Here is a 27,823-nt window from a genome sequence, read left to right as displayed (position 1 = left end):
ACTGAAGTTAAAAATCAGAAGTTTAAAAAAACCCAGCTGGAAACTGTCTAAATGCTTGGGTTAGAGAAAAGATTGGGTCAAATACGATAGCAGGTCCTAAAGCAATAGCCTGCTGTAGGGAGTACAAATCTACCCGCATTTAGTCTAAATGTAGAGTGACCTTTCACTACCAAGCCTTGAGCTTCAAGTCGGCTGCAGTTATTGGAAATCATTTCCAAAGGTCATTTGTTAAAAAAAAAGTAATATAGATTTAAAGATACGTCCCATATACATAGAAAACCAGGTCTGCAATGCTGGTCAAAAGTAATATAGGGGAAAGCACTGTTGCAGTGATGAGTTTAGAAAACAATCTAAAAGGTCTAGGGCCACACAGATCGCAATTTAATTTTCTTATCCATCAGTAGAATTGTTCCTGTGTGTATTGCTAAGCTATTTACCACTACTTTATGGATGGCAGAAAAGGAATATGCAGTATTATCCGGGAGGGAGTTACTGAGAACTATTTGCTTTCATCAGATCAGGGATAATCTTACACTGAAGCCAAGCAGAGAACATTCCAATGAGTAAAACTCTCACTCTCATTCCAAAGGGTGACATTTATATGCAGGGTGTTCAACACGTCATTAGACATTTTTCAAAGGGCATACATAACTGAAGTCACTAGGGCATGATTACATGTGCCACCTTAATAAGTGTAAAAAAATTCTTCACTAGCTCAGCAGGAGCTCAGAAATACTCTCCTGTTCATCGGTGGTGCTAAATGAGCTCCCTTTTCAAACGCAGCAGAAGGAGAGCAGGTATGTGTGTGCGTTAGAAATAAGACACACTTTGATGATTCTGAAAGACACTCTCTTCTCCCATGCTTTTTTTTTCAATAAAAATTGATGCTTAATGTGGAATATCAATTTATTTTTCTCAGATTTAAAGCAGAAATTAATAATAAATTATTCTGCTTTATTTAATTAGGAATCTCTTTGTCTCAAATATTTCCTTTTCACTCTTTCTAACCAACCCCTCTTCCATTCCCCTTTTTCTGATTTTTCTGTGTTAATATAATTTTTTTTTTTTTTTTTTTTGCTTTCTTGCACTTCAGAGTAGATTCTTCAAGGACAACGACAATATCTATTCAGATGATTTATTTAGGACCTGTATGTTTATTAAGTATTAAATCAGAGTATTAATAATCCTTTTGTTCTGCACCCCAACAAAAATGTATGGAACATCTATCGTGTGCTAGAACCCTTCTAGACACCAGCACCCACATAAGTTAAAAGTAAACCACCTTGTCTGCCCTCACGAATGTTGGTTTGCTTTTGTTAGTTGAAGAGAGAGTTGCCTACCGTTTGGTATTTGTGACCCAGGAACAAACACAATGTTCAGAAAGAAATCTGGGTTCCATTGTTGCTTGCAACAGTTATCAGCCTTGTAACCGGGGGCAAGAAACTTCATCTAAGTCTTACTTTCTTCAACTGTAAAATGAGAAAGATAATACCGGTCCTATCTACCTCACAGGGCTGTGGAGAAATAAAAAGAAAAAACTATGAAAATGCCTCATAAATTTTACAGTGTTATGCAAATTTAAGGTACTAATGCATTTAGTAAATGGCAGATTCAGTTCCTGGCTCAGTGCTAAGCAATGTGGTTTCTCTATAAAGAAGGGAATTCAAGAGAGGGTAAGAATTTTCTTGGTGGCTTATGTAACACACCCTATGCTTGTGTATTTTTATTGTATTTTGATTTTTTTAAGAATGGGCCGGTACGTCAGGGAACAGAAGAGTCTTTTATCCTTGAGAATGTCATCCTGTGAAATTGTGTCTTGGACACGTGGCCATCCTGTTTTGTTGTGAGAGTTTGACAATGAATATTTCTCCTGTAAAATATGAACACTTTGTGCCCTTTATCCTTCTGCTGACAACCTCTTGCATCTTTTTCTTTCATTATAAAAGCAGTATGTTCATAATAGGATACTTGAGAAAGACAAAAAGGGGGAAGTGAGAAAAATATCACCCATAGTACCACTGTCCTTAGACAACCATGACTAACACTCTATTTCTTTGCTGTCTCTCTTGCTCTCTTTTTTCCTATGCATATAATTTTTTTGGTTGGTTGGTTTTATATAGCTGTGGTCAAACTGCACATCCAATGTTATAGTCTGCTTTTATTTCCCACCTAACATTATAAAAGAAGAAATTTTCTATGTTTCCATTTCCTTTCTCCCCTCTTGTCATTCAAAACTCAAGTCCTGCACCATCCCCTTTAGGCAGATTAACATGTCTGGCTAGTTGTTTTTTTTTTTTTAATTTATTTTATTGAAGTATAGTTGATTTACAATGTTGTGCTAATTTCTGCTGTACAGCAAAGTGATTCAGTTATACATATATATACATTATATTTCATATTCTTTTTTTCATATTCTTTTCATTATGGTTTATCACAGGATATTGAATATAGTTCCCTGTGCTATACAGTAGGACATTGTTGTTAACATGTCCAGCTAGTTTGATTTACGTGGGTCTCAGTTACATTCTAATAACATGTTTAGGCCACCACTGGAGAACATCTCCTCCCTGTAAGTTAATTCAGTCATCTGTATTCCCCAGTTTACAAGGAGCTTCTTCAAGTAGAAACCATGTCTATTTGACTTTGTATACACAGAGCCTAGAACAGTGCCTGGCATAGGCTGTTCCATAAATATTTGTAGAATAAACGGCCGAATGTCGAAATAAATTCTTGGCAAAAATCATGAATGTCTGCTCTATAGTCCTTTAGTGGATAAACTATAATTTCCTTTAAAGTTCCTCTGTTGCTGGTTTCAATACTGTTACTACAAATAACTAAGTAATTGACATTCTTAAATATAATTGTTTTTCTATTTCAGATGTTTTTAAAACTAAAGACTCAAAGAATGTAAATTTTAGGTCTAAACATTTTTTTGACTCGACATGTATCATCCAATTACTTTTGAAGAGGTTACATCTATTTTCACCATTTCCAGCCTCTATCCTAGCATCCACTAAGACTCCATTAAGACGGCACAGATATTTCTTCCTCCAGGAAACCTCTGTTTCCCTACCCCTTTGATCTGTCAAGCTTAGGTATGCCTCCTCTGTACTTCCATATAACCCTCCACCATAGATTTATGATGCTTTATTGCAGTTATGTACTTACTCCTCTTTCTTCCAGACAAGACTATAAGCTTTTTGAGGGAAAAAGGCAAGTTTTACTAATTTTTTTAATCCTCAATTAATCCTTTAATTTAAGTTCTCAATACATTCTTGTTGACTGCAAGTAGCTAGTGTTTAATCCAACTATATAATAAAATCAATCCATGAATAAAGTTAATAATGGCGATGATTCTTATGTACCAAACATAAGGTGGAGGCCAGAGAGATATAGAATTAATGGGATTCTTCACTCAGGAAATCTTGACAGAACTAATGTTCAATACAGACTATAATGTCTGGTTATTCAACAATTCACACAGTGGAGTCAGGAAGTTTCACAATAGTGAATTTTCCCTTCTCCATCAACCTGCCTTTACTCCGTTTCATACCTCAGACTTCCTTCCCTAAACATTCCGAGGGTTTACTACTTCAGCATGCAGATTCAGTTACTGGTAGAACTGCCTAAGGCAGGCAAGCAGCCTTATCAGTTCCAAATCTGTTAAAAAAAGAAAGTCCAGGGCTTCCCTGGTGGCGCAGTGGTTGAGACTCTGCCTGCCAATGCAGGGGACACGGGTTCGAGCCCTGGTCTGGGAAGATCCCACATGCCGCGGAGCAACTAGGCCCGTGAGCCACAACTACTGAGCCTGCGCGTCTGGAGTCTGTGCTCCGCAACAAGAGAGGCCGCGATAATGAGAGGCCCGCGCACCGCGATGAAGAGTGGCCCCCACTTGCTGCAACTAGAGAAAGCCCTCGCACAGAAACGAAGACCCAACACAGACATAAATAATAAATAAATAAATAAATAAAAATTAAAAAAAAAAAAAGAAAGTCCACACTTTTCTTAAGAAGAAAAAAGATCTTATAATTTATAACAGTTAATAACGGATATTTTACCAAGGGCAGAAAATGAGCAAAGTGGTATGAAAGAAGCTATAGCATTATCTCGTAGCAACCCATTGGCCAAAACAGAAGCCTGAATATTCTATGTCCTAAATCCCAGCGCAGAAAGGAGACATAAAATGAAGGGATCTTAAAGAATATAGGGAGTGCCTTTCACTTTTTTTTGTCTTTCTTCAAAATGTTGATCAATCGTCATCTATATAAAAATGATCCTTAAATACGTAAGGAGAATTCTGCGCTGTTGATGGAAACAGATTAAGGCCAGGAGGCCCCTTTTTCTTTCATTTTTACACGTACTCTCAGAGCTGAGTTGGAATATTGCATTTTTTTCTAGTTTCCCAAATTAAGAAGTGGATTGGGAAATTAGAATTGGCTGCAGATTGAATTTTATATGTTAAATAAAAGCTTTTGGTTTAGGGGGAGGGAAGGATTGGGAGTTTGGAATTAGCAGATGCAAACTATGATATATAGGATGGATAAACAACAAGGTCCTACTGTATAGCACAGGGAACTATAGTCAATATCCTGTGATAAACCATAATGAAAAAGAACATAAAAAAGAAGTTATATAACAGTCACTTTGCTATACAGCAGAAATACACGATATTGTAAATAAACTATACTTCAATAAAATTAGAAAAAGAAAGAATAGTTTTCCTCAAGACCAAGCTGCAAAAATAAATAAATAAATAAATAAAAGGTTTGGGTTTTGGAAAAAAAAGTATTGGTGAGAAGAAGCCAAATGCTCCTTTTTACAGGGCTAAAAACATAAATATGCAAAAGTCCTTCACGTCTAAAGTCCTTCACGTCCAAGTCCTTCACGTCTAAATGCTGACTTATGAACAAAATCTTGCTCGTGACCCATGCAGATATGATGTATATTCTTCACGGTGAGGTACCCATCTTCACTCCATTCACAAAAAAATAGCCACTCATGTCTGGCATTAATCAGCATGTGAATTGCTGACTTACTGGGCTGTAGCCAAGTATTTGCTAAGTGGCATGTTTAGAGTAGAGCGACATCAATCTTTCAAGTGTTACTAATTTCCATTGTAATGAGCACTTGAGAATGAACAGTAAGCTCATTGTTCAGGAGTACATGTACAATCCTGCTGGTGAGCACCAGTAAACATGAACTCATGTTCAGACTCTCAGCGCTTGCCTCTGGCACATGGATTTGGAGGTATGATTTCTGTGGGTAATTATCCCACATTGTATGTGTTCAGTGCTTTGTAATTAACAAAGGCTTCCATGACATAACCTCGAAGATCCAGTAGAAGCGGAGGTCTGACAATTTAATTATTACTATTACATTGAAAGCTAACTCTAATAATTTTTGACAAGCCCCTTATCTTTGTCAGCAAATTCAGTGGGCTGAGCCAACGTATGCAGTATCTGTTGAAGCCAGTCCCTTTCCCCTCCATCCTGTCACAGCCCTAATGCAAGTTCTCATCAACTCTCTCTTGATTGGTTTCAACATTTCTTTTAACTGGTCTTCTGTACTGCAGTCTCCATCCTCCCCTTCCTGCTTCCCAATCAATCCTCCACACAGCAGTCAGAGCGACCTTTAGAAAAACAAATCTATTATGTTATTTTCCCTCCTTAACATCATTCAATGGCTTACAGCTGCCTTCAAGATAAAGTACAAACTCCTACACAGAGTAAACAAGACCCACAAGGCTTTTCATGGTCTGGCCTCTGCCCAGGGGCTAGATTCAGAGCCTCTAAGCATTGAAAAGATTATGGTGCCTCATTTCCTGGTTTCTTCATCCATATATAATTAAGAAAAAGAGAGGAAGAAGCCAAAAAACACCAAACACATATGCTGTAGTTAAAATGCTTTCTTAAAACATTTCTGATTACAAAAAGTTGGATAAATTTATCAAAGCTAAATATCTGTCACTTTTTTCCCCCTGTGCTTTACTGGTGCTCCTAAAATTTTGCATACTTAGCCAACTAGATGATCTAGAACTATAGATGTCTCTCCAGCAAAAAAAACATTCAAGCACACAAAACAGTAGCGACAAGAAAACCCCACACATGCCATTAAGTAACTTGTTTGTTCATTCATTCATTCATTCATCTATTCATTCATTCATTCACTTATGGTGAATTCATTGTGTGCCAGGCACTGTACCAGCCCCTGCTGGGGACTGGGGATGGATAGGGGATGGGATGCTGTCATTGGCTTTAAGGAGCTCACAGTTTAGAAGGGCAAAGGGGAGAGGGGTTGCAGCGTCCTTGAGATTTTCCAGTCTTTTCTTGAACACCTCTGTGACAGGTCCCTCAGTGCTCCTGGTCTCCTTGAAGTCTCTATTCCCTGTACCTTGTTTTAAGATTCCGTTTCCACAAGAGAGTCCTTCAAATATACCTTGATTTACTCAAAAATTATAGAATTCCCTTCCACATAACAGTCTTTCAAGAGTAAAATTAAATGCTGTTAATTTACTCAAAAAATTATATTGAACTCCTACTATATGCCACACTCTGGGAATTCAAAGTCTCTGGCCTTAAGCTCTTTCCAGCCGAGTGGCAGATACAGGCAAGCAGACAGACAATGACAAGGCAGTGTGACAAGGAGAGTGACTGATAGACTGAATCTGGACCCCTGCGTGTGTGTATATGTGTAAGGAGAGAGGAGCTGAGTCCGGAGGAGGTATCAGCCAGGCTACCAATCATGATGGGCATCCAGGTGGAGGCATCCACCTGGAGGTACAGCCAAGCATGGCAGGTTAGAGGAAACTTCTGTAGTGGAGGGTGACTGGAGAAAGTTTAGGCCCTAGACTAGTGGTGTGCTTCAAATTTTGTGACCCGAAGAACCTGTTAACACACTGTTGTTTTCTGGGTTCCACCCTCAGAATTTCTGATTTAGTAGGTCTTACATGGGGCCCAAGAATTTGTATTTCTAACTAGATCCCAGGTGATGCTGATGTTACTGGATTGGGGAAATCATACTTTGAAAACCATTGCCACAGAAAATTAAGGAACAAATCACAAAAAGTTTTGTATATAAAAATCATATGTGCCCTATATATAAAAAACTATATATATACATATGTATATATATAATACATATATAGACATGCATACCTATATACATACATGCATGCATACACATGCATATACACACATGTATACATGTACATACATACGCACATGTATATATACATACATATATGCATAGAATTACAAAGCTTCGTAGTTATGCCAAAGTGGATGTCTTTTGCAATGCAGTGAATAGTTACTAAGTCCTGCTATGTGCGAGGCGTTATTCAAGGGCCTGTTGTTTTCTAGCGTCAACACTTCTTCTTTCACAGTGGTTCCCAATCCATTCACTGTTTTGGTTTTCACTAACAAAATATAATTATTCCTTCTGATGACAATGACTTAAGCAAGGCTTTGAAGTCAAAAGACCTGAGATCAAAACCCAGATTCATACCTTACTAGCCATGAACATTTGGGAAATTTATTTAATTCATCTAATTGCACATTTACTCATCTATAAAGTAAGGCAATATCTATCTTATAGGGATTTTGTGAGGATAAAATGAAGTATCAACTTGCATAGTGCCCACAGCATAATTAATGCTCAAAAAGTGCCAGCCCAGAAGAAATGGTCCTTTCAACTAATTATGCTGCAGCAATTGGTTACTCCTATCTTGACCCCTGCTTCACATCAATAAAAAATTAATTCCAGATGAATCGTGGAAGTGACTAAGAATGGGAAACAATAAAGCTTTTAGAACAAAACATTGGGTAATATCTTCATGAACTTGGAGCAAGCAACAGTTTCTGAAACGGGGCACAAAAGAACCAACCATAAAAGAAAAATATGATAAACTCAGCTATATTAAAATTAAGAACTTCTGACTATCCAATGACATCACTAATAAAGTAAAAAGAAAATCAACTAATAAGGAGACATTTGCAATACATGTATCTGACAAACCAATGTATATAGAACTCCTACAAATCAATAAGATAAAAGTCAACCACTCAGAAAAATGGGAAAGGACTCGAAAAGGCACTTCATAAAAGAGGATTATCAAATGACCCAAAACACGAAAAGCTACTCAATTTCATCAGTCATCAGGGAAATAAGAATTCTGTATACACACTCACCAGTATGGCTAAAATAAAAAAGCAGAAAATGTCAAGTGTTGATGAGGATATTGGACAAAAGGAATCTCATACACTAAGGGAGGAGTGTAATTTGTATAACCACCTTGGAAAACTCTATGGTAGTTAGTATTGAACAAAGCTGAGCATATGCCTTTCCCACTAAATAGAAAAATCACAGACATTAAAGAGAATGTAAACTTTAAATTTTATCCTGTTGGGAAAAGTCATAACTTTTAAGTCTAGAAATAAAGGTGGATAACGAATGGTGTTAGTATCCTTGTGCCAATGGCTGTCCAATAAAAAATAGCAAAAGGATCCAAAAAATGTTCATCATCTCTGAATTTTTATGCCATCACCACAGTGCCAAGATTCCTATCAAGCCATAAGTATTACTACCAAGCCACGATAGAGGCAGTTTAATATTGTCTTAGTAAAGATGAGGCAAAGACAAATGAGGAAACAATACGATAAATGAGTAAAAGGAGAAAAACTAAAGAAAGAGAAATAGAAAGATAAAGATTAAGTTAATTTAACTGTGTTCTTTGGAAAATTTCCAACACTCCTAAAAATATAAGGGTTAGAACTATGTCTAGGGGAAACTAAAAGAAAATAAAATAGAACATTCACTTTGTTCTATACAAGGCCGATGATCAACTGTGAAATCCAGAGTGCACGGAGGGATTCTGGTTGTAAAACAACTAGTTGTTCTAGTCTGCTAGGGCTGCCACGACAAAATGCCACAGACTGGGTGGCTTAAACAACAGAAATTTATTTCCTCACGGTTCTGGGGGCTACAAGTCTGAGATCAAGGTGTCACAGGGTTGATTTCATTTGAGGTATCTCTTACTGTCTTGTGGATGGTCGTCTTCTCTCTTTGTCTTCACGGAGTCTTTCTTCTATGCCCGTGTATATCTGGTGTCTCTCTGTGCCCAAATTTCCTCTTCTTATAAGGACACCAGTCAGAGTGGATTAAGGCCCACCCTACGACTTCATTTCAACCTAATCACCTAACTTTAAAGACCCTATCTCCAAAGACAGTCACATTCTGAAGGACTGGATGTTAGGACTTCAACATGTGAATTTTGGGAGGACACAATTCAGTCCACAGCCACTAGTCTTCAGAAAAAAAATTTACGTATTAATGCATATTTTTAAAAAATAATGCTAGAAAATTTTTTTTTCTCTTACAATTCTTCTGAGCACTAAAATATCCTAATTTATAACAGCTGTGATCAGTCAAATGCTTACTCTGTGTGTATGCGTGCGTGTGTGTGTGTGTGTGTGTGTGTGTGTGTGTGTGTGTGTGAGAGAGAGAGAGAGAGAGAGAGAGAGAGACAGTTGAGAGATATTTTCTCAATCCCTTTTCTTAATCTCCTTTTCTCAATCCCTTTTCTCTTCTGGTTTCTGATAAACAACTATACCAGGCAGTCTCCAAAATGGCTCTCCATGGTCCCTTCCTCTTGGCACTCATGCCCTTGTGTAATTTCACTCCCCTCAAATGTGGACTGGATTTATGGATTCCCTTCTTACGAATAGTATATGGCAGAAGTGTTGGGATACCACTGTAAATTTTAGGTTATAAAAAGGCTGTGGCTTGCATCCTGGGCACTCTCTCTTGGATTGCTCACTTCTGGGGGGAGTCAATTGCCATGTCCTGAGGCAGTCCTGTGGAGAGGCCCTTGTGGCAGAGCTTGGAAGCAGATCTTGTATCTTGTGAGGCCTGTTCACATGAGTGAGTTTGGAAGTAGCAAGCCTTTGGATGACATAGCCTTATGGGAAACCCCAAGCTAAAATTCTCTAGCTAAGCTCTGACTTGATTCCTGACCCACAGAAACTGTGAAACAATAAATGTCTGCTGTTATCAGCTGCTAAATGTTAGGGTAATTTGTTCATAATTATTAACAGCTAATTAATAATTTGGTAATTAGGAATAGATAACTAATACAAGTTCAGCCTGCAAACATCAGACAAAAATTCCCTTCTGAAGCTGTAGCTCATAGATACATGAAAAATGAGCAAGTGTTTAAAAAAAAATCTACTTCAGACCGTTTTTATCAAAAACTTTAAATTGAGATTAAAAATCTAAGCTGGGTCTATGCTACAGTTTTTAACATAAGGAAGACCCTGCTTCGCTCTGTCTTCCTATTATTAAATGAAAACAGTCTAGTGTGTATCTTAACTGCATTTAATTTTAGTTCTATAATTATTGAGTTGAGGTTGTGTTTCCTTTATTTCAGTTGAAATTTCAGTTTCCTTTTAAAGAAAGAACTTAGAAACATCCAAGAATTATCAAAGACCTAGTTTTTAATAGTTTTAATAATAAGAAATTATATAGTTAATACGCAATGCCCATCTGGGGATAGAGCCAGATTCCCTGGGCTCTGCTTACATATTTTGTCAGCAAGGACTGGGTCTGACCCAACTTGAGTCCCAGCATGCTTTGTGCAGCACCGCATCCTGTGATACTCACGAGCCCTGTGCATGCAGGATGCTGTGGGCAGGCCTGGGTGGCAGCCCTAAGGGACAGTTCATGGTGCACAGTCCTTACACCCTCATACTCTGTGCCTATGTTCTCATCACTTATATGCTGTAAACGTGACTCTTAGCCAGCAAGATCCTTTTATCGGAGGGCTCTGGACACAGGAAGTGAAAGAGAGGAAAGGTCTGTTCTTCATCAATGCTTTTATAATTATTGGTTAGAGTTATGGAAGCAATATTGGAAAAAGGACAGCACCAAACCCCCTGGGCTAGAGAAGCTGAAAGGCAGGAGGTTTAATTACTGCCCCCAAAGATGTCAGAGACTGGGCAGTCCAATAATGTCCTAGACAGACTCAAGGATATCAACTCAAGTCAAAGGACAGCCTTGGATTTCTGTCTAGGTGTCTCTTGCTCCTTTACAGTGCACGTGTGTGTGTAGTGTGTGAGTACATACCTGTGTGCATACGTGTGTACAATCTAATGTCAGATGTTATATCTATGTGTACATATAGGTGTATAAACTATACCTAATCTCTTAATTTGACTTTATGCTGCTTATTAGAGAAAAACAGTAGAAAACCAGTTGATTCCGGCCATATTTTTCTGTTGTCCACAATAATCCTTTGTATCATTAAACAAATGTCCCCCAACTGTCAGAGAAGTATACAGTATTTTTTATAAGTATTTTAAACATCTTAGCAAAATGATGTCATTGCATGGGTCTTGAATTCTGACCACCTGAGTTCCAATTTTGCTTTACCACTTGTTTGCTAAGTGGGTAACTTGTTTAACTCTGTGAGCTTCACTTTTTTGTCTCTAAAAGGGAATAATAGCAGATTTTACTGGCAGGGTTGTAGGGTACTTAGGACCCAACCACACAGCCATTGCTCAATAAATGTTAGCAATCACACAGAGGGGTTGAAGAAATTTTCCTAAAGTAAGTAGTTCTCCACAATATAACTACAAACAAAATTCTAAGTTGAGAAAGTCTAGTCTTCAGCTATAAAACCAAAATGTTCCAATATCATCTGTTACAAAGCACAGTAGTTATAATGCATTCCATCTTTCTAAACCACCTGTGAGGGTTTGGTTACTTATTATGACAATAATCTCATTTAAATTGATCCCATGGCACCAAGTTAGAGGGGGAACCACTATATAATGAGATACATCTCTACACAAGGGAAGGTTTCCAGCTAAGCTACATGTAAGGGATTGTCCCATTGACTTGTACCATTAGAGTGTAGCTGTGATTCTACGGGAAAGAAAGGGTTCCTGCAAACCGAGTTGGAAACTTTTGATGAGGAAAAGATTGCGATGGCTGTCATCCTGTAGCCCGCAGGCCATTCCAGCAGTCAGCCATACAACAGCACTGAAAATTAATCTCCAACTGCTAATTATTTTTTTCCCTTTATATTAGCACATTACCACTTTACTATGTTACTATCTGTGAGACAAGGCCTACCATCATTTTTCTGACCTGATATGAATTTGTGCCACAGGCCTCTGGTCAAGGTCTGGAAAGGTCCAGTACACACACTTTCTGCCATTAATTTTCCCACAAAGCACGTGGGTACGTACTATCGAATACAGTCTTGAATTATGGAATTAAAAAGGCATTATTTTTATTTTAAATTTCCATCCTAGGTGGCTGGTTATTTCATAACTATATGTTTAATTCTGTCATCGTCAGGAGCAGCTGTATCACCAGCACCAGTGGCCACGGCCAGAGCAGTTGTTGCTTCAGGGCCGAACCTGAGTCTGATGTGAAGAGCAGCTTCTTATTTTTCAAGGTGCAGCGTGAGGGTGACCTGCAGGAAGCTGGCCCAGATCTCCAAAGTGTGCCTCGCCTCCCCCTCCATCCTGCCCTCCTGGCAACCTGCTCAGACCTTTACTGTGTCACCTGTACCACTGGGTCCCGCTTACTGGTCTCCATATCTGTCTTCCTTCTCAGAGACTAGACTCCCTGTCTCTGCAACCTCAGGCTCTGACACTGAGCTAGCACAAAACAGATATTAAAAAAAAAATTTGGATAACTAACCAACAGACAAGGGGAAAAAAGAAAATAAAAGATGAAAGTAAAGAAATGAGAGTACAAGCATACCTTGGAGATATTGTGGGTTCAGTTCCAGACCATGGTAATAAAGCGAATATCACAGTAAAATGAGTCACCCAAATTTTTTTGGTTTCCCAGTGCATATAAAAGTTCTATTGATACTATACTGTAGTCTACTAAGTGTAATATCATCATGTCTAACAAAACAACATACATACCTTAATTTTAAAAATTGTTTATTGCTAAAAAATAAAATGCCCACCATCATCTGAGCCTTCAGTGAGTTGTAATGTATTTGCTGGCGGAGGGTCGTGCCTGGATGCTGATGGCTGCTGACTGGTCAGGTGGTGGTTGCGAAAGGCTGGGGTGGATGTTGCGATTTCATAAGATAACAGTGAAGTCTGATGAATTGATTGGCTCTTCCTTTCACAAATGATTTCTCTGTAGCAGGCAGTGCTGTTTGAAAGCATTTTACCCACGTCAGAACTTCTATCAAAATTAGAGTCAACCCTCTCAAACTCTGCCACTGCTTTATCGGCTACGTTTGTGTAATATTCTAAAGCTTTTGTGGTCATTTCAACAGCATCTTCACCAGGAGTAAGCTCCATCTCAAGAAGCCACTTTCTTTGCTCATACCTCAGAAGTAACTCCTCATCCATTAAAGCTTTAGCCTGAGATTGCAGCAATTCAGTCACATCTTCAGGCTCCACCTCTAATTCTAGTTCTCTTGCTATTTCCACCGTATCTGCAGTTACTTCTTCCGCTGAAGTCCTGAACCCCTCAAAGTCACCCATGAGAGTTGGAATCAACTTTTTCCAAATTCCCGTTAATGCTGCTATTTTGTCCTTTTCCCATGAATCACAAATGTTCTTAATGGCATCTAGAATGGTGAATCCTTTCCAGGAGGTTTTCAATTGACTTTGCCCAGATCCATCAGAGGAATCACTATCTATGGCAGCTATACCCTTACAAAATGTATTTCTTAAATAATAAGACTTGAAAGTCAAAATGATTCCTTGAACTACTGGCTGCAGAATGGATGTTGTGTTAGCAGGCATGAAAAGAACATTAATCTCATTCGTCTCTACCAGAGCTCTTGGGTGACCAAGTGTATTGTCAATGAGCAGTAAGGAATCTTTTTTTCTGAGTATTAGGTCTCAACAGTGGGCTTAAAATATTCAGTAAACCACGCTGTAAACTAGGTAACTTGCTGCAGCTTCTACATCAGCATTTGCTGCTTTACCTTGCACTTTGATGTTATGGAGATGGCTATTTTCTTCTTAAATCTCATAAACTAACCACTGCTAGCTTCAAACTTTTTCTGCGGCTTCCTCACCTCCCTCAGCCTTCACAGAATTGAAGAGAGTGGAGCCTTCCTCTGGATTAGGCTTTGGCTGAAGGGAATGTTGTGGCTGGTTTGATCTTCTATCCAGACCACTCAACCTTTCTCCATTATCAGCAATATGACTATTTTGATTTCTTATCATTTGTGAGTTCATGGGAGTAGTACTTTTAATTTCCTTCAAGAACTTTCCCTTTGCGATACCAACTTGGCTAACTGGTGCAAGAGGCCTAGCTTTCAGCCTGTCTTGGCGTATGAAATGCTTTCCTCACTAAGCTTAATCATATCTAGCTTTTGATTTAAAGTGAGAGATTTGATTTAAAGTGCGACTCTTCTGTTCACTTGAACACTGAGAGGCCACTGTGGGTTTATTAATGGGCCTAATTTCAATATTGTTGTGTTTCAGAGAATAGAGAGGTCCAAGGCGAGGAAGAGAGAGCCGGTCAGTGGAGCAATCAGAACACACACATTTACCCATTAAGTTCACTGTCTTATATGGGTGCAGTTCATGGCGCCCCATAACAATTAAAATAGTAACATCAAAGATCACTGACCACGATCACCGTAAGAAATTTAATAATAATGAAAAAGTTTGAAATATTGCTGGAATTCCAAAAATGTGAATCAGACACACGAAGTGAGCAATGTTGTTTGGAAAAATGATGCCCACAGACTTGGTTGACCACAGGGTTGCCACAAACCTTCAATGTGTAAGAAACAAAATATCTGTGAAGCGAAGCAAAGTGAAGCACAGTAAAACAAGATAGGCCTGAATAAAGAAATCCAGAGAGACGATTAGGTATTAGTCTTCTTCTTCATTCATATCAAATGGGAAAGGATTTCCTGTAACTGCTGGAAATTCCTGATTATCATGTGGGAATGTACAGGGAGGACTTTTTAGGCCATGCTCTTTCCCTAAGGGGACGGGGTGCACTGCCCACAGCACCAGTGGGGTTTTCTCTGAGTAGCTGCAGGTTCTGGCTACTCCCCAGCCCCAGCCCCTGCATAAGTCAATCTGGCTGGCATTCCATTTGAAAGAATTGGAGCCACTTTTCACCTGGGAGAACATAATAAAAATCAGTTCTTCACTACTAAATTAGGGTGGACAACCCTTTTCTTGGGAAGAAAAGCAATAACTGATCACAATAATGAGATTGTGCAACAAGCTTTGAAAATGCTTAGACTTCATTTATGCAGAACAGGATTTGCTTACACTTCAGATATAGCCATCAGATTTATGGTTCAGAGACACAGAGTAGGTAATAAATATGAGTATCACACTTTATTGAAACCATTTTATTTGTTTTTTAAAAAGATAAAAATACTATTTGCTTGTTCACTTCATATGAAACTATAGTATCCAAAATATTCCACTTTGGATTTTCAAAATCAATTCTGGCAGGATTTAGCCCATAATACAATCATTCATTTTCCAAAGGAAATACCACCAGTGATGCATTGCGCTCTCAAAAATTGTGTTCCAAGCATGATATTAGATTTGTATTCCATATCATTGCAACTGAGTTTTCTGGGTCTCATAAAGTACATTTCCAAAAGTAATCAAACGTTTTATAAGATCAAACTCAATATTTAATTTTAAATTTAAACAGAACAAAAATTTTAAGGGTTTATGTAAAGAAAACGTTGGAAGTTAGAGAAAATGAAAGGATTTCATTACAGTATATCATTTTCTGTATCTTGAGAAAGCTGTATTTTTCTCTTTAACATCCTACATTTTAACCAAAGGGATAAAAAGTACCTGCCTTTCAGCGTTTTTATAAGTATTATCATTTATAAAATATCACAGAGTTAGTAGCAGTATAGTTATCGTTATCTAAATATTTAGGGAAGTCTATTGATAAAATTAAAATAGAAATTCAAAATACATAGAATTAATTGGATACTCAGATGTTAAGTAAGAAGAGTGTGTAATGACGTAAAGCTAATTATTTAGTGGCAGGTTAAAAAATACATCAGTTAAAATAGGGGGGAAAAGAACCCCATATACAAGAAAATAACATAATGAAATGAGGGTGGGCTCATGTAACTTGGTAATAATATGCTTGCAAACACAGAGATCCAGGCTGTCTTTGTTGATTTTGGGAAGCAAATTCAGAATGACACCTTCCACCTCCCTCCTACCCACCATGCTTGATGGATCACACTACCGACACCCCCTTTCCCATCTTCACCTCCCACCCCATTTCCAAAGTCATGTATCGATCTAACCGTACTCTCTAGATTCACCCAGACTTCTAAATTGTCTATCCACATCTGCTACGCTCTCAGTTTCCGCACATGGAAGTGTGGATTTGTCGGGCACCTTGGGGCTTCGGCAACTTCAGCAAGAAAAAACTGTAGCCATGGGGGAGTCTTTTGAGAAAAACATGATGTGTTTTGTGGCAGAGGTGTTCACTTATGAAGGGACTTTTCAAAATTTTAGTCCGGGCATGTTTTGCTTTCAGAGAACTCAAATGTAGAACATCCAAAATAATTCATCTATTCTTTCAAAGTTAATTTATTGAGCAAGCGATATTTAACCTGAAGACACTAGGATGAAGAAACCCTATCATAGGAGTCCAAAGCCTAGAGAAGTGGTCTTAAAACCCTTTTCATTGTGTAGCACTAAACTTTCCCCATCATTTATTCATTTATTTGTTCTATCTATCTATCTCTATCATCATCATCTATCACCTATCTACCATCTACCACTGTGGTAGAATATTTTCATCTCATAAAATTTACTCCACCCCAAAACAGAGAATTAAAAAGATAAAAAAAAGTATAAATGGAAGTTCTAATATTTTCTTCCCTAATATATTATGGTGCATACCCCTTGAGGTACTAGCAACCCACTTTGGATATCACTGCCTGGAAAGGATACAAAGTCATGTGAAGAGATAATATAAGAAGACATTGACACTGAAGTAACTAACCCACTGGGGAAACTGGCAAGACTTTACAGAGGAAGTAGATTTATAAATTGGCTTTTTGAAGAATGAGTAGGATACAGAACAGATAATACAGGAGGTGATGATGTGTGTGTGCACGTGACTAGTGGATTATTTTTGACACCTATGTTTTTCATATTTGTTTGATTATTTATTTAATGTCATTGAACTTTTTATTCCATTAAGAGTCTACGCGGAAGCCCAGAACATAATATAAATAAAAGCAGAATTGCTCTGGTTGAAACAAGAGGTGGAGTCCAGAGAGAATGCCCGCTCAATGCCGAGAAGGCTCCATGGAACTTAAGACTCCAAACTATTGTGAAAAGCCACTATTTTAGACAAAAGATTTCCTTAAATAATGAGTTTCTCTACTATATTTTTTAAAGTGTTGGTGAGTATAATTTTGATGTAAATTTTGGGAAAGTTAAATTTAATCAATTTATTTCCTTTGACTGTATTTGCTTCTTGTTTACTTACTTATGGCACACAAGATACCAGTCTAAATGCCAAGTTTCCAGTTTGTCTGTCACCTTCCATTAGAAGTTTCTAAATTGAGAAAAATATACTGAAAGTAGAGATTTATAATTTAGACATGCATCTGATTTGGTAAAATATTTTCCCTCTCTAGTTCAAAGGGATAAGAGTAAACAGAGTCGTAATTATATTTCATAAGAATCTATTCATTTAACAAACATTTATTGAATGCCTGCTTTCTGCCAGGCACCTGTGTTGGTTCCTGTGAATACATTTGAAACTCACTTATGATCCAATGGAAGGAAGTAGGCAGTTAAATATAGTAGAGTGACATACAAACATACACATATAAAAATTAATGTGTGATTGTCAAAAATAGTACTACAAATCACTATGAAATTATACTTTACATATGTACTCCCTTGTATACTGTATATTGGTATATATTATACATTTATACATACATTATTATTGAACATTTTTGCTGTGTTTTATATAAAACTGGCTATCAACATTTAATGTTACCCATCCCATAAACCAGTTCATTTTTCAAGTCTCATTGATTTAAAGAGCTCTTTATATTATTAACCCCTTTCTGTCGAATGTTGTGTAAGTCCTATTTTTACACAGACTATGTGTTAGTATTCCTGATGTCCAAATCAGCAGTTGGTGACATAATTTTTCAGAGGAATAATTTTTGGTCAAGTTCTGAACAAAATAAAAAAGAGTTTTCCCTTGGTTTATGAGGTACTGACTTTCCTGGAAAAGTTAGTGTCTCTTAAGATAGCAATAATTTCTTTGTGTTTGTATCTCAGAGACAGGAAGGGTCTAGGACCACCTAATGATAAACATGTTTTTTAACTGCAAGGATGTCCACTGGGATTTCAGAAAGCCATGCATAACTGGGGTCAGTTTCTTGTTGGGCAGAACTGACCTGTATGTAGAATGGGTGTCTAGCAGTACCGGTTCCTATCGACTAAATGCCAGTGACCTCCAATTTCTGGGACAACAAAAAACTGTCCTCACAGACTTTCAAAAAATCTTCCTTGGAGGTCATCTATCCCCTGAGGAAATCACCGCTCCACTGAATACAGTGTTGGCTCCTGCTGTTGTATATATTATAGCACGTTACAGTGTCCTGCACTAGGATAATCTGTTTATAGGCCCCTCTTACAAACACTGAGCTTTTTGAACTCATGGAACATCTTGGTCTTTTTAGAAGCCAGGAAGTGTATGCGATATAGAAATGCAACAGATTACAGTGATTAAGAAAAGCAAATGTTCTATCTTCCTAAGGAGAAGTGTTAAGGAATTGCACAACGTTAACAACTGTGTAAATAAATATATAAAATGTGACGTGAAGTCAGTGGAGTAGGGCTGTGTAGGAGAAGACAAATGGCAAAAACGTAGAAAAATAAAAATCTTTTCCTAAGTCAAAAACTGAAATTAAAATTAATTTATCTATTTATTATAACTCAACCATGGGTGTTGACTAATTGGATGGATGTCTTATGATTTGATTTGGCTTGAAATACGTGAAAACATGAACGTATCTTAAAAGAATTTCGAAATAATAATCTTATGAAAACTGGCATCTGAAGCAACAGTTTTTGTTGATCTGAATAAAAAGTTTATTTAAAGGTTGAGGGCAGGGCTGGGTGCCACAAGTGGTTGATTGAAGTCAAAGCTCTAGAGTAATCTGCATAACAATTACACTAATCATTTTCCTACCAGAAAAATTGATGATGTGTAGACTTTCCTGTGACCACATGGTGAGTCAGGGAAGCAAGGAACCAAATTCATGATTCCCAGTCCCAGACCACCATTTCATTATTCAAGAAGAACTAGATCTACCGCTCATGGGAGGTTAGCCCAAAGCTCACAAACTAGGTCGGTGGGTGAAGTGTTTCAATTTACAGGACGAACTGATGGGCATGGACCTGGTAAACTGTACTTGCAATTATTTTCTTAATTATAACTGCAGGGTAATTTCTACAGATAGGGTGCATAAAATAGAAAGATTTTTTTTCCCCTTCACATTAAGGGCAATTGAAGGTCTCCCATCTTTGCTCTAAGGTGTTGCTGAGATATCCAAATCCTCTAAATACAGACTCCATGATTTAGTATAGTTTACAACTTCCTCACATGCCAAGCAAAAGAAATGGTGAGTTTGGAAAAGAAAATCAATTAAACTAATTGTTCGGTGACATGTAGACCAAAGCAAGCTTTTCTTTGGCCACACTTTCATTCTTCCATCTGTGGTTTTAGCCTTGGACACACACCATGAAAAGGTTTTTCTGCTTGTTTTTGCCCTGTGAGAGACTAGCATGTAAGAATGTGTTTTTTCGCTCTTATGTTTCTCCCCATTTACTTGATCAGTTTGAGAAACGATTCTCCTCTGACACCAGGTAACATGTTCTCTATTACCATCACATTTAGGTAAAACAGATCCTGGAAACACATTTTATGGATTTCTTAAGGAAATAGGGATGTCAGTGTTTAAAAAGGAGAAAAAAATAAAATAAGCCACATAACAGGAACAAAACTAAAACTGGAACTCAGTCTAACAGCTAATGAAAACAAAGAGGAACAATAAGGCGGAAGAACAAAGCCAGGCGTAATGGGAGGGAAAGCGAAATGAAAGAGGGAGGCCTGTAAAAATGAAGACCAAGTAACTCTGAGCCACAGAGGGAGGGGGACAAATGCCCTCAGGGGCAGGTTAAAGAAAGGTACAGTGTATCTTTCCCACAGTGTACAGTGGGAAAGAGACCAAGAGGAAGCCATGAAAGGAGCTGAGGAAGACGAAGATTTTGTCCCCACTGGTTTTGCTTTCTTTCTTCTTCTTCTTATTTTCCCCTTTCACATCACATTCATACTTCCAGTGGTGAAACACAGAGGGAGAGAGAAGAGAGGACTCCTGACTTCAAAACGGTGCCCACTTTAAAGGCTCCTTCTCTAACCAATGGGGTACCTGAAAATAGTCCATCAGAAGATGTCCTGAACTCTTACGTCTATAATCAGGTATTTTTTTCCTCCCTTGAAAAGGCATATGTCAGAAATTGTTCTATTTCAGAAAGTACTTTTGGTGATGCTGATTTTATATCCCTAAGTGCCCCCTAGTGACAAGGTCCAATTTCAAAATTGCTTTCACTGTAATTCTGTTCTAAACAGTTCCTTTTCCCAGTACAAATGTGGCCGTCTCAGGGACAAAGCATGTGACTTACTAGCAATTTATTTTAATTAGGCAGAGGGGAAAGTTTCTTGAGTAGCTGTAGGACACCATAACAGTGAGTTACTGTTTTTATTTATAACTTAACTTATAATTGGAAAAAGTGATCGTCCCCTATTACAAGAGCAGGTTTCCCTCCGGTATATTATTACAAAACAAACGATTTGGGAATGTGATCTGTCACATCCCCCTCCTCCTCTGTTAAGTTTTATTAAGACTCAGATTCCTGACATAGTTTCTTTTCATTCATCTTGTGAAACAATAAAAAAGCAGCACAGCTAAGAAGAATGACGTGCTTCTCTACAACTCTCTTCCAGTTGTGATTTCTCCTGATCACTTCTGATAGCCCTATAAACTTAGCGTGGTAGCTAAGAGGAAAAACGTTGCAATCATAAAAATTTAGGCTTAAATACTAATTTACTAACTTTTTGTAGAATATGGAGCATGCTATGTAATTTCTTTAAGTGTCAGTCTTATCTCTGCAAAATGGGAATAATAATAAAAGACTGTTACGGGGGATTAAATAAGTTAAGCTCTTAGCAGCATACCTGCATATATTTAGGGCTTAATAAATGACACATTACGATGTGCAGCCCATTAATTGATATAGACCATTCCTGTGTCTTTTCTTATCTCTTTAAAGATATTTGGTAGAAACAATCTCAATACTCTGAAGCAGAGTCACGATGACCTTTAAATAGACCGTATTTACTTCTAATCAATGCTATTTTTAGATTCTCTTTAGAATCTAAGTGCTCAAGAGCTTAACTAGAACAGTCAACATACCTAGCTCTGTTGTATCATATTTAACAAATTAAATAAAAATGGCAAATGGAAGATACTAAAACTTTTCTCTGTATATCCCTTTACACATTTACAGATACTTGAACATATCATTCTCATTTTATGGATGAAGGAACTAAGGCACAAAGGTTACATTATTGGGGAAAAAATGGGGAAGGGACAGCCCCTCCAGGGGAGGAATCAAAATCTCCTGGAGGGAGTGATTTTCCCATGTACACACCCCACGCTCCTCCAGGGGCAAGAGACCCTTAAGAATAGAACAATTCTGCCCTTGTAACCCCTGAGCCACTTTTATTGATGGAAGTGTGTTGAATTCCTTAGTCACTTCTGGGGTGAAAACAAGGTTAGGGACCACTGGGTTAGTAACTGATCTTGAGTGAGAACCTAGGTCAATTACGCTATAGAATTTCTGTAGCCACATAAGAGGAATTGCTTCTATTTCTTGTATTCAGAATTTTTAGCTTCAAATATTTCTGGTTTTCCTCACTTGCACTCTCTATACTTGCCCTAGTCCTTTTCCATCACCTCTTTACAGACCTAGTTCGAAGGAAAACTGATTAGCATGAAGTTAAAAGAATCAGTAAGCAATTGGAATTTTCTCTCTGATGTAATCAGAATAATAGACTTTAGTCAGTGCCCTGAAGAGAAAGAGGTTAGCTGTTCTAGGTTTTATTAATTTTTCTTATTTATTTATTTGCCCAAGATCAAATGCTCATTGATGAACCTATTTTCAGAGATGTCTAAAATTCACACCCCAGGCCTAGGGAGGGTATATTATATTCGTAGAAGTCAACCAATTTCAATGAATTTGGGGCAAGTAGGTATTTTCACTGTTCTGAAAACCTCTAGCAAAGCATGGAGCATGAACTGAGTTTAAGATAGCATTCCCTGCCATACAAATTTTTATTGTAGTTCTGTTTGACCTATTTTATCATTTAATTTCCATTCACTTGATTTCGGGTATGGCTGAGATATCCCCAGTTCTTTATCCTCATAGCATTCTAGTGTGTCACATATATAGCTGTAACAACTGTTTCTAAAAACTCTTTCCCATCCCCTGTTGCAAATCTTTTGTACTAAAATTTGTCATCCCCATCCCCTTTCCAGATTCAAATGATTTATGTGATTGCTTCTCAGCCTTCCTGGGATTGCTGCAATTTTAGGAGTTACTTCGGCTCAAACTGTCACCTAAAAAGTGCATGGAGTGGTCTGATCTCATTGGTCTGGAGCAAGTCAGACTAGCAAAGCCAAGGTGTCTGAGTAGCTTCAGTGCTGGTAAACAGGACACTGGTGAAACAGCAGGACTCCTGAGTTGGTAAGCTTATCATGACAATACCAAGCATGGCCTCAAAGCAGGCAAGAAGGCATGGTATGTTTTCAACACTCCAGGCCTTACTGTGTGTGTGTGTGTCTGTGTGTGTGTGTGTGTGTGTGTGTTCCCATTTATTCCATGGAGCTCGCCTCAACCTCTTATTAAAATTCCAGGTCCAATGTGTACATCCCCCATTCTGGTATCAAAGTCTTCTCAGTGGAGAAACTCTGACTTTAGTCTCTTGCACCAAAATGTGAATTGTTGATGACATGTTACCTCTGGGCTTAAGTATTCCCTTCAAGCAGTCAGGAAATGGTTCCTTCTTGTTAAAGAATAGCTTGGGCATTGGAGAAAAGGTGGGGGAAATATGTTTGTGAATGTGCTTGCCTCTCAAAAAGAAGGCACAGGCCTCCTTCATCTAAGTCTGACCTTGCCTCTGAGAGGTGATGAAACCTTGGTGGATTCAAATTGCTCTTCTTGGACACTCCTCAATAGCCGACTATTCCTTTGATTTAATCATATGTTGATTCCATACTTAATTTGCCCCAAATAGGGTGCTAATTTAAAGAAGAAAACTACTTATATAAATTTTTAATTTATTAAATACACAATGCCAGCCTTATAGTTCCATAAATATGGCTAGATGAACAAATGAATGAATGAAGGATTCTTTGGCTTCCTCCTATCAGTTATGTCTATATGTTTTTGTGGTTAGCTGATTTGCTCGAAACACAGTATTCCAGAGGCCACAGTTCAGATTCTATTTCCATGTAGGCCAGTTTGCTTTGCTTTGTTCTATGATGATTGGCTGTACTTCTGATCTTGTTGCTCTGAGATTCTGAAGACAAGTGGAGAAGACAGCCTGGTTTACAGGAGTGGATGGAATCACTAGGGAAAGACTGTAGATTAAAAGGCCAAGTGGACCCAGGGCCAAGCTAAGAAGAATCTAGCGTGTGAAATTCAGATGGAAGAAAATAGTCTCTCAAAGGGATGGAAGAGGAACAGAGAGGGAGGAGGAAAAGCCATTTTTCAAGGAGAAAGTAATAAGATGAAGACAGGTCAAGTCTGATGGACCCCAGTGTCCTTTGAATTTCACAACTCGGACATCATTAGCAGGAGCAAGCCAGTGGAGTGGCTAGGGCAGAAGCCAGACTGGTGTGGACAGAGGCGTGGGGAAAGATGCAGATCACTGTTTTGAGATGCAGAAAGAGCTGTAGCTGGAAGAGGATACAGGCTGCAGGAAAAACTTTCTTTTATTTTTCTTTTTTAAAGGAGAAACTAGAGCATCGTGAATACCGATACCGAGCAGCCACAGAGAGGCAGAGGCTGAAGATCCAGGAGAAAAAGGGAGTCACCCATGCAGGGAGGTTTACAGGAGGACAGAATAGAGGGGACCCAGAGTACAGGTGGGAATCACCTTGATGGCAGGTGCGTCCACCTCCTCCACTGTAACAGGAGGAGAAGCCGATGGGACAAGAGCAAACCGGCTGATGGATTTGGCGTAGGTATTTGAGATAGTTCTCAGTGGGTAGCTTCTGTGAACTTCTCTGAAACATAAATCCAGGTCCTGTACTGACAAGGAGTGATGTGGAAGATGGGGCTTGGGGGATGAAATTTCAAACCAGAGGAGGTTATTTCAGAGACTGACCTAACTAGAGAAAGAATTCGGAATGGTCAAGCGGTCCTTTTAAGTAGTTGCAACAGCAATCAATCAGTCGGAAATTGGAGGATAACAGGTACAAATTCCAAAAGTATCATTCTCCCCACTTATACTTGTCCCTCTTAAACATGCTATATTAAGACCAATCATTAGTTCTTTGCGCGATTTGTGATTCTCCACAACTTAATAAATACTTCGGCTTTGAAAAGGTGTGTTTTGAGCAGAAGTTTCTTTAGATGGAAAACACTGAATTGCAAAAAGTGAAAATTAATTGCAAAAAAACAATCTGTGAAACAAGCTCTTTGCTTGGCCAGGGGCCACGCCTTCATTCCACTGCCCCCCCTTCCCCACCCCACCAGACCTGTTCTCCTATATCTATTTCCTTCCCTCCCTTCCTTCCTTGCTCTCTTACTTCTTTAGCACCCAGCATGGTGCTGAACTTGCAGGAAGGACTCCATAACATCGGTATTTCTAACTGTATCTCTCGTGCCACCATGAAGAGTCAATCTGCAATGACTCTTCAATCTTGAGACACAGGGTTATGGCAGGCTCTGGGCTTTTTTGTTTTGTTTTCTTTTTCCCTTTGTCAAAAATACTGAAACTCCAGATTGGAAACCCAGGGAATCACTTGCAAGCATTCTCTCCTTCTCTTCCAGTGCTCCTCTCTCACACGTAGAGAAACATACTCCTAAATTTGAGACAGGTTTTTGCTCTGAACATCAGGAGAAGAAAGAACGCTCTGTTGGGTTCTACTTAACATTCTGCTGCAACTTGTGTGGGTGTGTAACTCTGATCCAGTCATGAAATCTTAAGACTTTAATGCTGAAAAGGATCTTAGAGACCATTTTATCTCCCCTCTGGCCTGGACCGCACTCCATGTTGTGGATGAGAAACTTACAATGGTTTAGCTTGTGGCCCCAGGAGGTCATTCCTTGAACTGATGGCCTCAGTCGTCTGTGAACAGGGTATAGAACTAACTCCTAGGATGTTAGTTCATCTAAACCCTTCTGAGATGGGTTCATCTTTTTCTTTGCCCACAGACTCTAGCACGGCGCTTCTCATGCATTATTGCTTAATGAACGCTGGGTAATTTGAATTTGTTGTTCAGGATCCTTGAGTAACAAAAGGAGCACAGATCTTTGGATTAATGGAGGTTGCCAACTCATCATCAGACTAAGATCTAGGTTTTAATGTAATTTCCCTTCCTTCAGTTTAGAATGAAAATATTACAGAAGAATGGGTGAAATAACGCCACTGAGCATGGTAATAAATTTCTGACATGTGGCATGCAATCTGTGAGGGCATTCCTTCACTTGGTCCCGTACTTTGGGGAGTAATGAAGTAGAAAATTAAATTAAATAAGCTTTTATTATTCTGTGGCTCTGTTGAAAAGGGTACCATCAAATACTTTTAGAAACATATCTTCCGAAAGCAACTTCTGAAGTTCTTTCACATTATTGAATTGTGAAAAAGTATTTTCTCATCTCTCTTATGTTTTCCTTTTCCTTTCTTTTTGCCTTTGGTAGAATCAAATCCATGGTAACTTACTTTGGGTTGCCGCAGAAATACACACTTAGTACCAGAAGCCTTCAAGGTGGAACCTGAAAGCATAGGTTCTAAATTAAACCAGAAAAAGTAACAAGGAAATACTTTTATTGTTTTCATTTATATCACCCTTTAACCTTAGATTTCTGTGCAGGCTTATATGTCTTAGATGTTGCAGATATTTCTTTTTTTTTTTTTTAATTAATTAATTTATTTATTTTTGGCTGTGTTGGGTCTTCGTTTCTGTGCGAGGGCTTTCTCTAGTTGTGGCAAGCGGGGGCCACTCTTCATCGCGGTGCGCGGGCCTCTCACTGTCGCGGCCTCTCTTGTTGCGGAGCACAGGCTCCAGACGCGCAGGCTCAGTAATCGTGGCTCACGGGCCCAGTTGCTCCGCGGCATGTGGGATCTTCCCAGACCAGGGCTCGAACCCGTGTCCCCTGCATTGGCAGGCAGATTCTCAACCACTGCGCCACCAGGGAAGCCCTGTTGCAGATATTTCTATGGCTGCTAGGTTCTTTACTTACACCTAATTATATCATACTCGGTAATTAATTTCATCTACAACATGTCTGAACATAACATTACTTACTTTCTTTTCATATGAAGTAAATTTATCTATGATCACAAAATGATACTTGACAGCTCAAAGCAGGACCTTGTATCCTTGGCTTTTAGCCCAGGGATTTAAGTGATGTCACCTCTCATGGCCTATAATGTTTTTTCTCATTTCATCTGTCCTCTTTCAGACTACTATTGTTTTAGCGGCATATGGAGAAAGAAGTCCCTCTCTCCTTGCGCACTTGACTAACATCAGTTATTGAACATGTATGAATGGGACATGACTTGTAGTAATTGTAAGTGTCATTCAAGACAGACATTCTCTTATGTTCCGCAGGCACAGAGACAGGGCACATGGAACGGGAGGAGTGTGGGGTTTGGGATCCCACAGCCTCAGGTTTGTACCCCAAACCCACACCTATTACCTGAAGACAGGAAATGTAATTCCTCATCTAGAGCACATCATTACTGAAAGAGCACTGTTCTCAATGTGGTGCGCAAGTAACACTCTTAGAAACATGTTTTACATATATATCTTTAAACACTTCCCTACAAGAATTTAGAATGGTCAAAACATCCATGAAAGAAAACAAAACACTTCCCCCGCTCCAAAATAAACCACCTGCAACTCTTAATACATCATTATTTTATAGAGAAACTGAGGCTTGGAGAGGTGAAACAAGCTGCCCAAGGTCCTACAATGGGCTGGGGCTTGAGCCCCATTCTATCAGATTCCAGAGTCCAAAGGCTTGTAACACCTGAGGGAGGGAACAGGAGCCAGAATCAGTCTCAAAGCCAAAGGAGGAAGGTTGATGGTGGGAAAAATGAAATAGGACTAAACATTGCCCATCTTTCACCTACATGTATTCATCCATGTTCACCGATTAATCCAGAAACAGGTGGTTTTCAAGCATCTGATGTGAGAGGGGCAGGGAATGACACAACAGAAGTTCATGGTACATTCTTTTGACTCATCCAGGAAGATAGGAAGCTGAACAATTGTCGGGCAATTAAATTCCAAACCGTACATCATTTAATAACTAATGTGGCATGAGCATGGATAAATGAGAGGCCAGTGTATACTGCAATCATCAGGAAAGCTGCATGGAAACCTACCACCAAAATGGTAGGACTTATGTCTTATCTCAGAGAACACACAGGGCAGAGAGTGCTTTACTGGTGTAGCACAGACATGCTTAAAAGGTTCAGAGGGTCAAGAATGCAGTGT

The 27,823-nt window shown here is 38.7% G+C and overlaps 2 protein-coding genes across 3 annotated transcripts in view; both read right to left on the bottom strand.

The window, feature by feature from the left end:
* The window catches only part of CHST9 (carbohydrate sulfotransferase 9), a 240,158-nt gene that overhangs the window by 58,473 nt on the left and 153,862 nt on the right, over positions 1 to 27,823 (bottom strand). The window lies entirely within an intron of this gene.
* LOC309639189 (tigger transposable element-derived protein 1-like) overlaps positions 3,987 to 27,823 on the bottom strand; it is a 389,152-nt gene continuing 365,315 nt past the window's right edge. The window contains exon 2 of the mRNA XM_082416222.1: positions 3,987 to 17,477. Coding sequence (XP_082272348.1) covers positions 12,963 to 13,778 — 816 coding nt within the window. The 5' untranslated portion in view covers positions 13,779 to 17,477 and the 3' untranslated portion in view covers positions 3,987 to 12,962. The remainder of the gene's footprint in view (positions 17,478 to 27,823) is intronic.

Source organism: Balaenoptera physalus, assembly GCF_965194825.1.
Source record: "Balaenoptera physalus genome assembly, chromosome: 12".
NCBI lineage: Eukaryota > Metazoa > Chordata > Mammalia > Artiodactyla > Balaenopteridae > Balaenoptera > Balaenoptera physalus.
The sequence above is the reverse complement of the archived record's forward strand: the minus strand, read 5'-3'. Positions and strand labels throughout refer to the sequence as shown.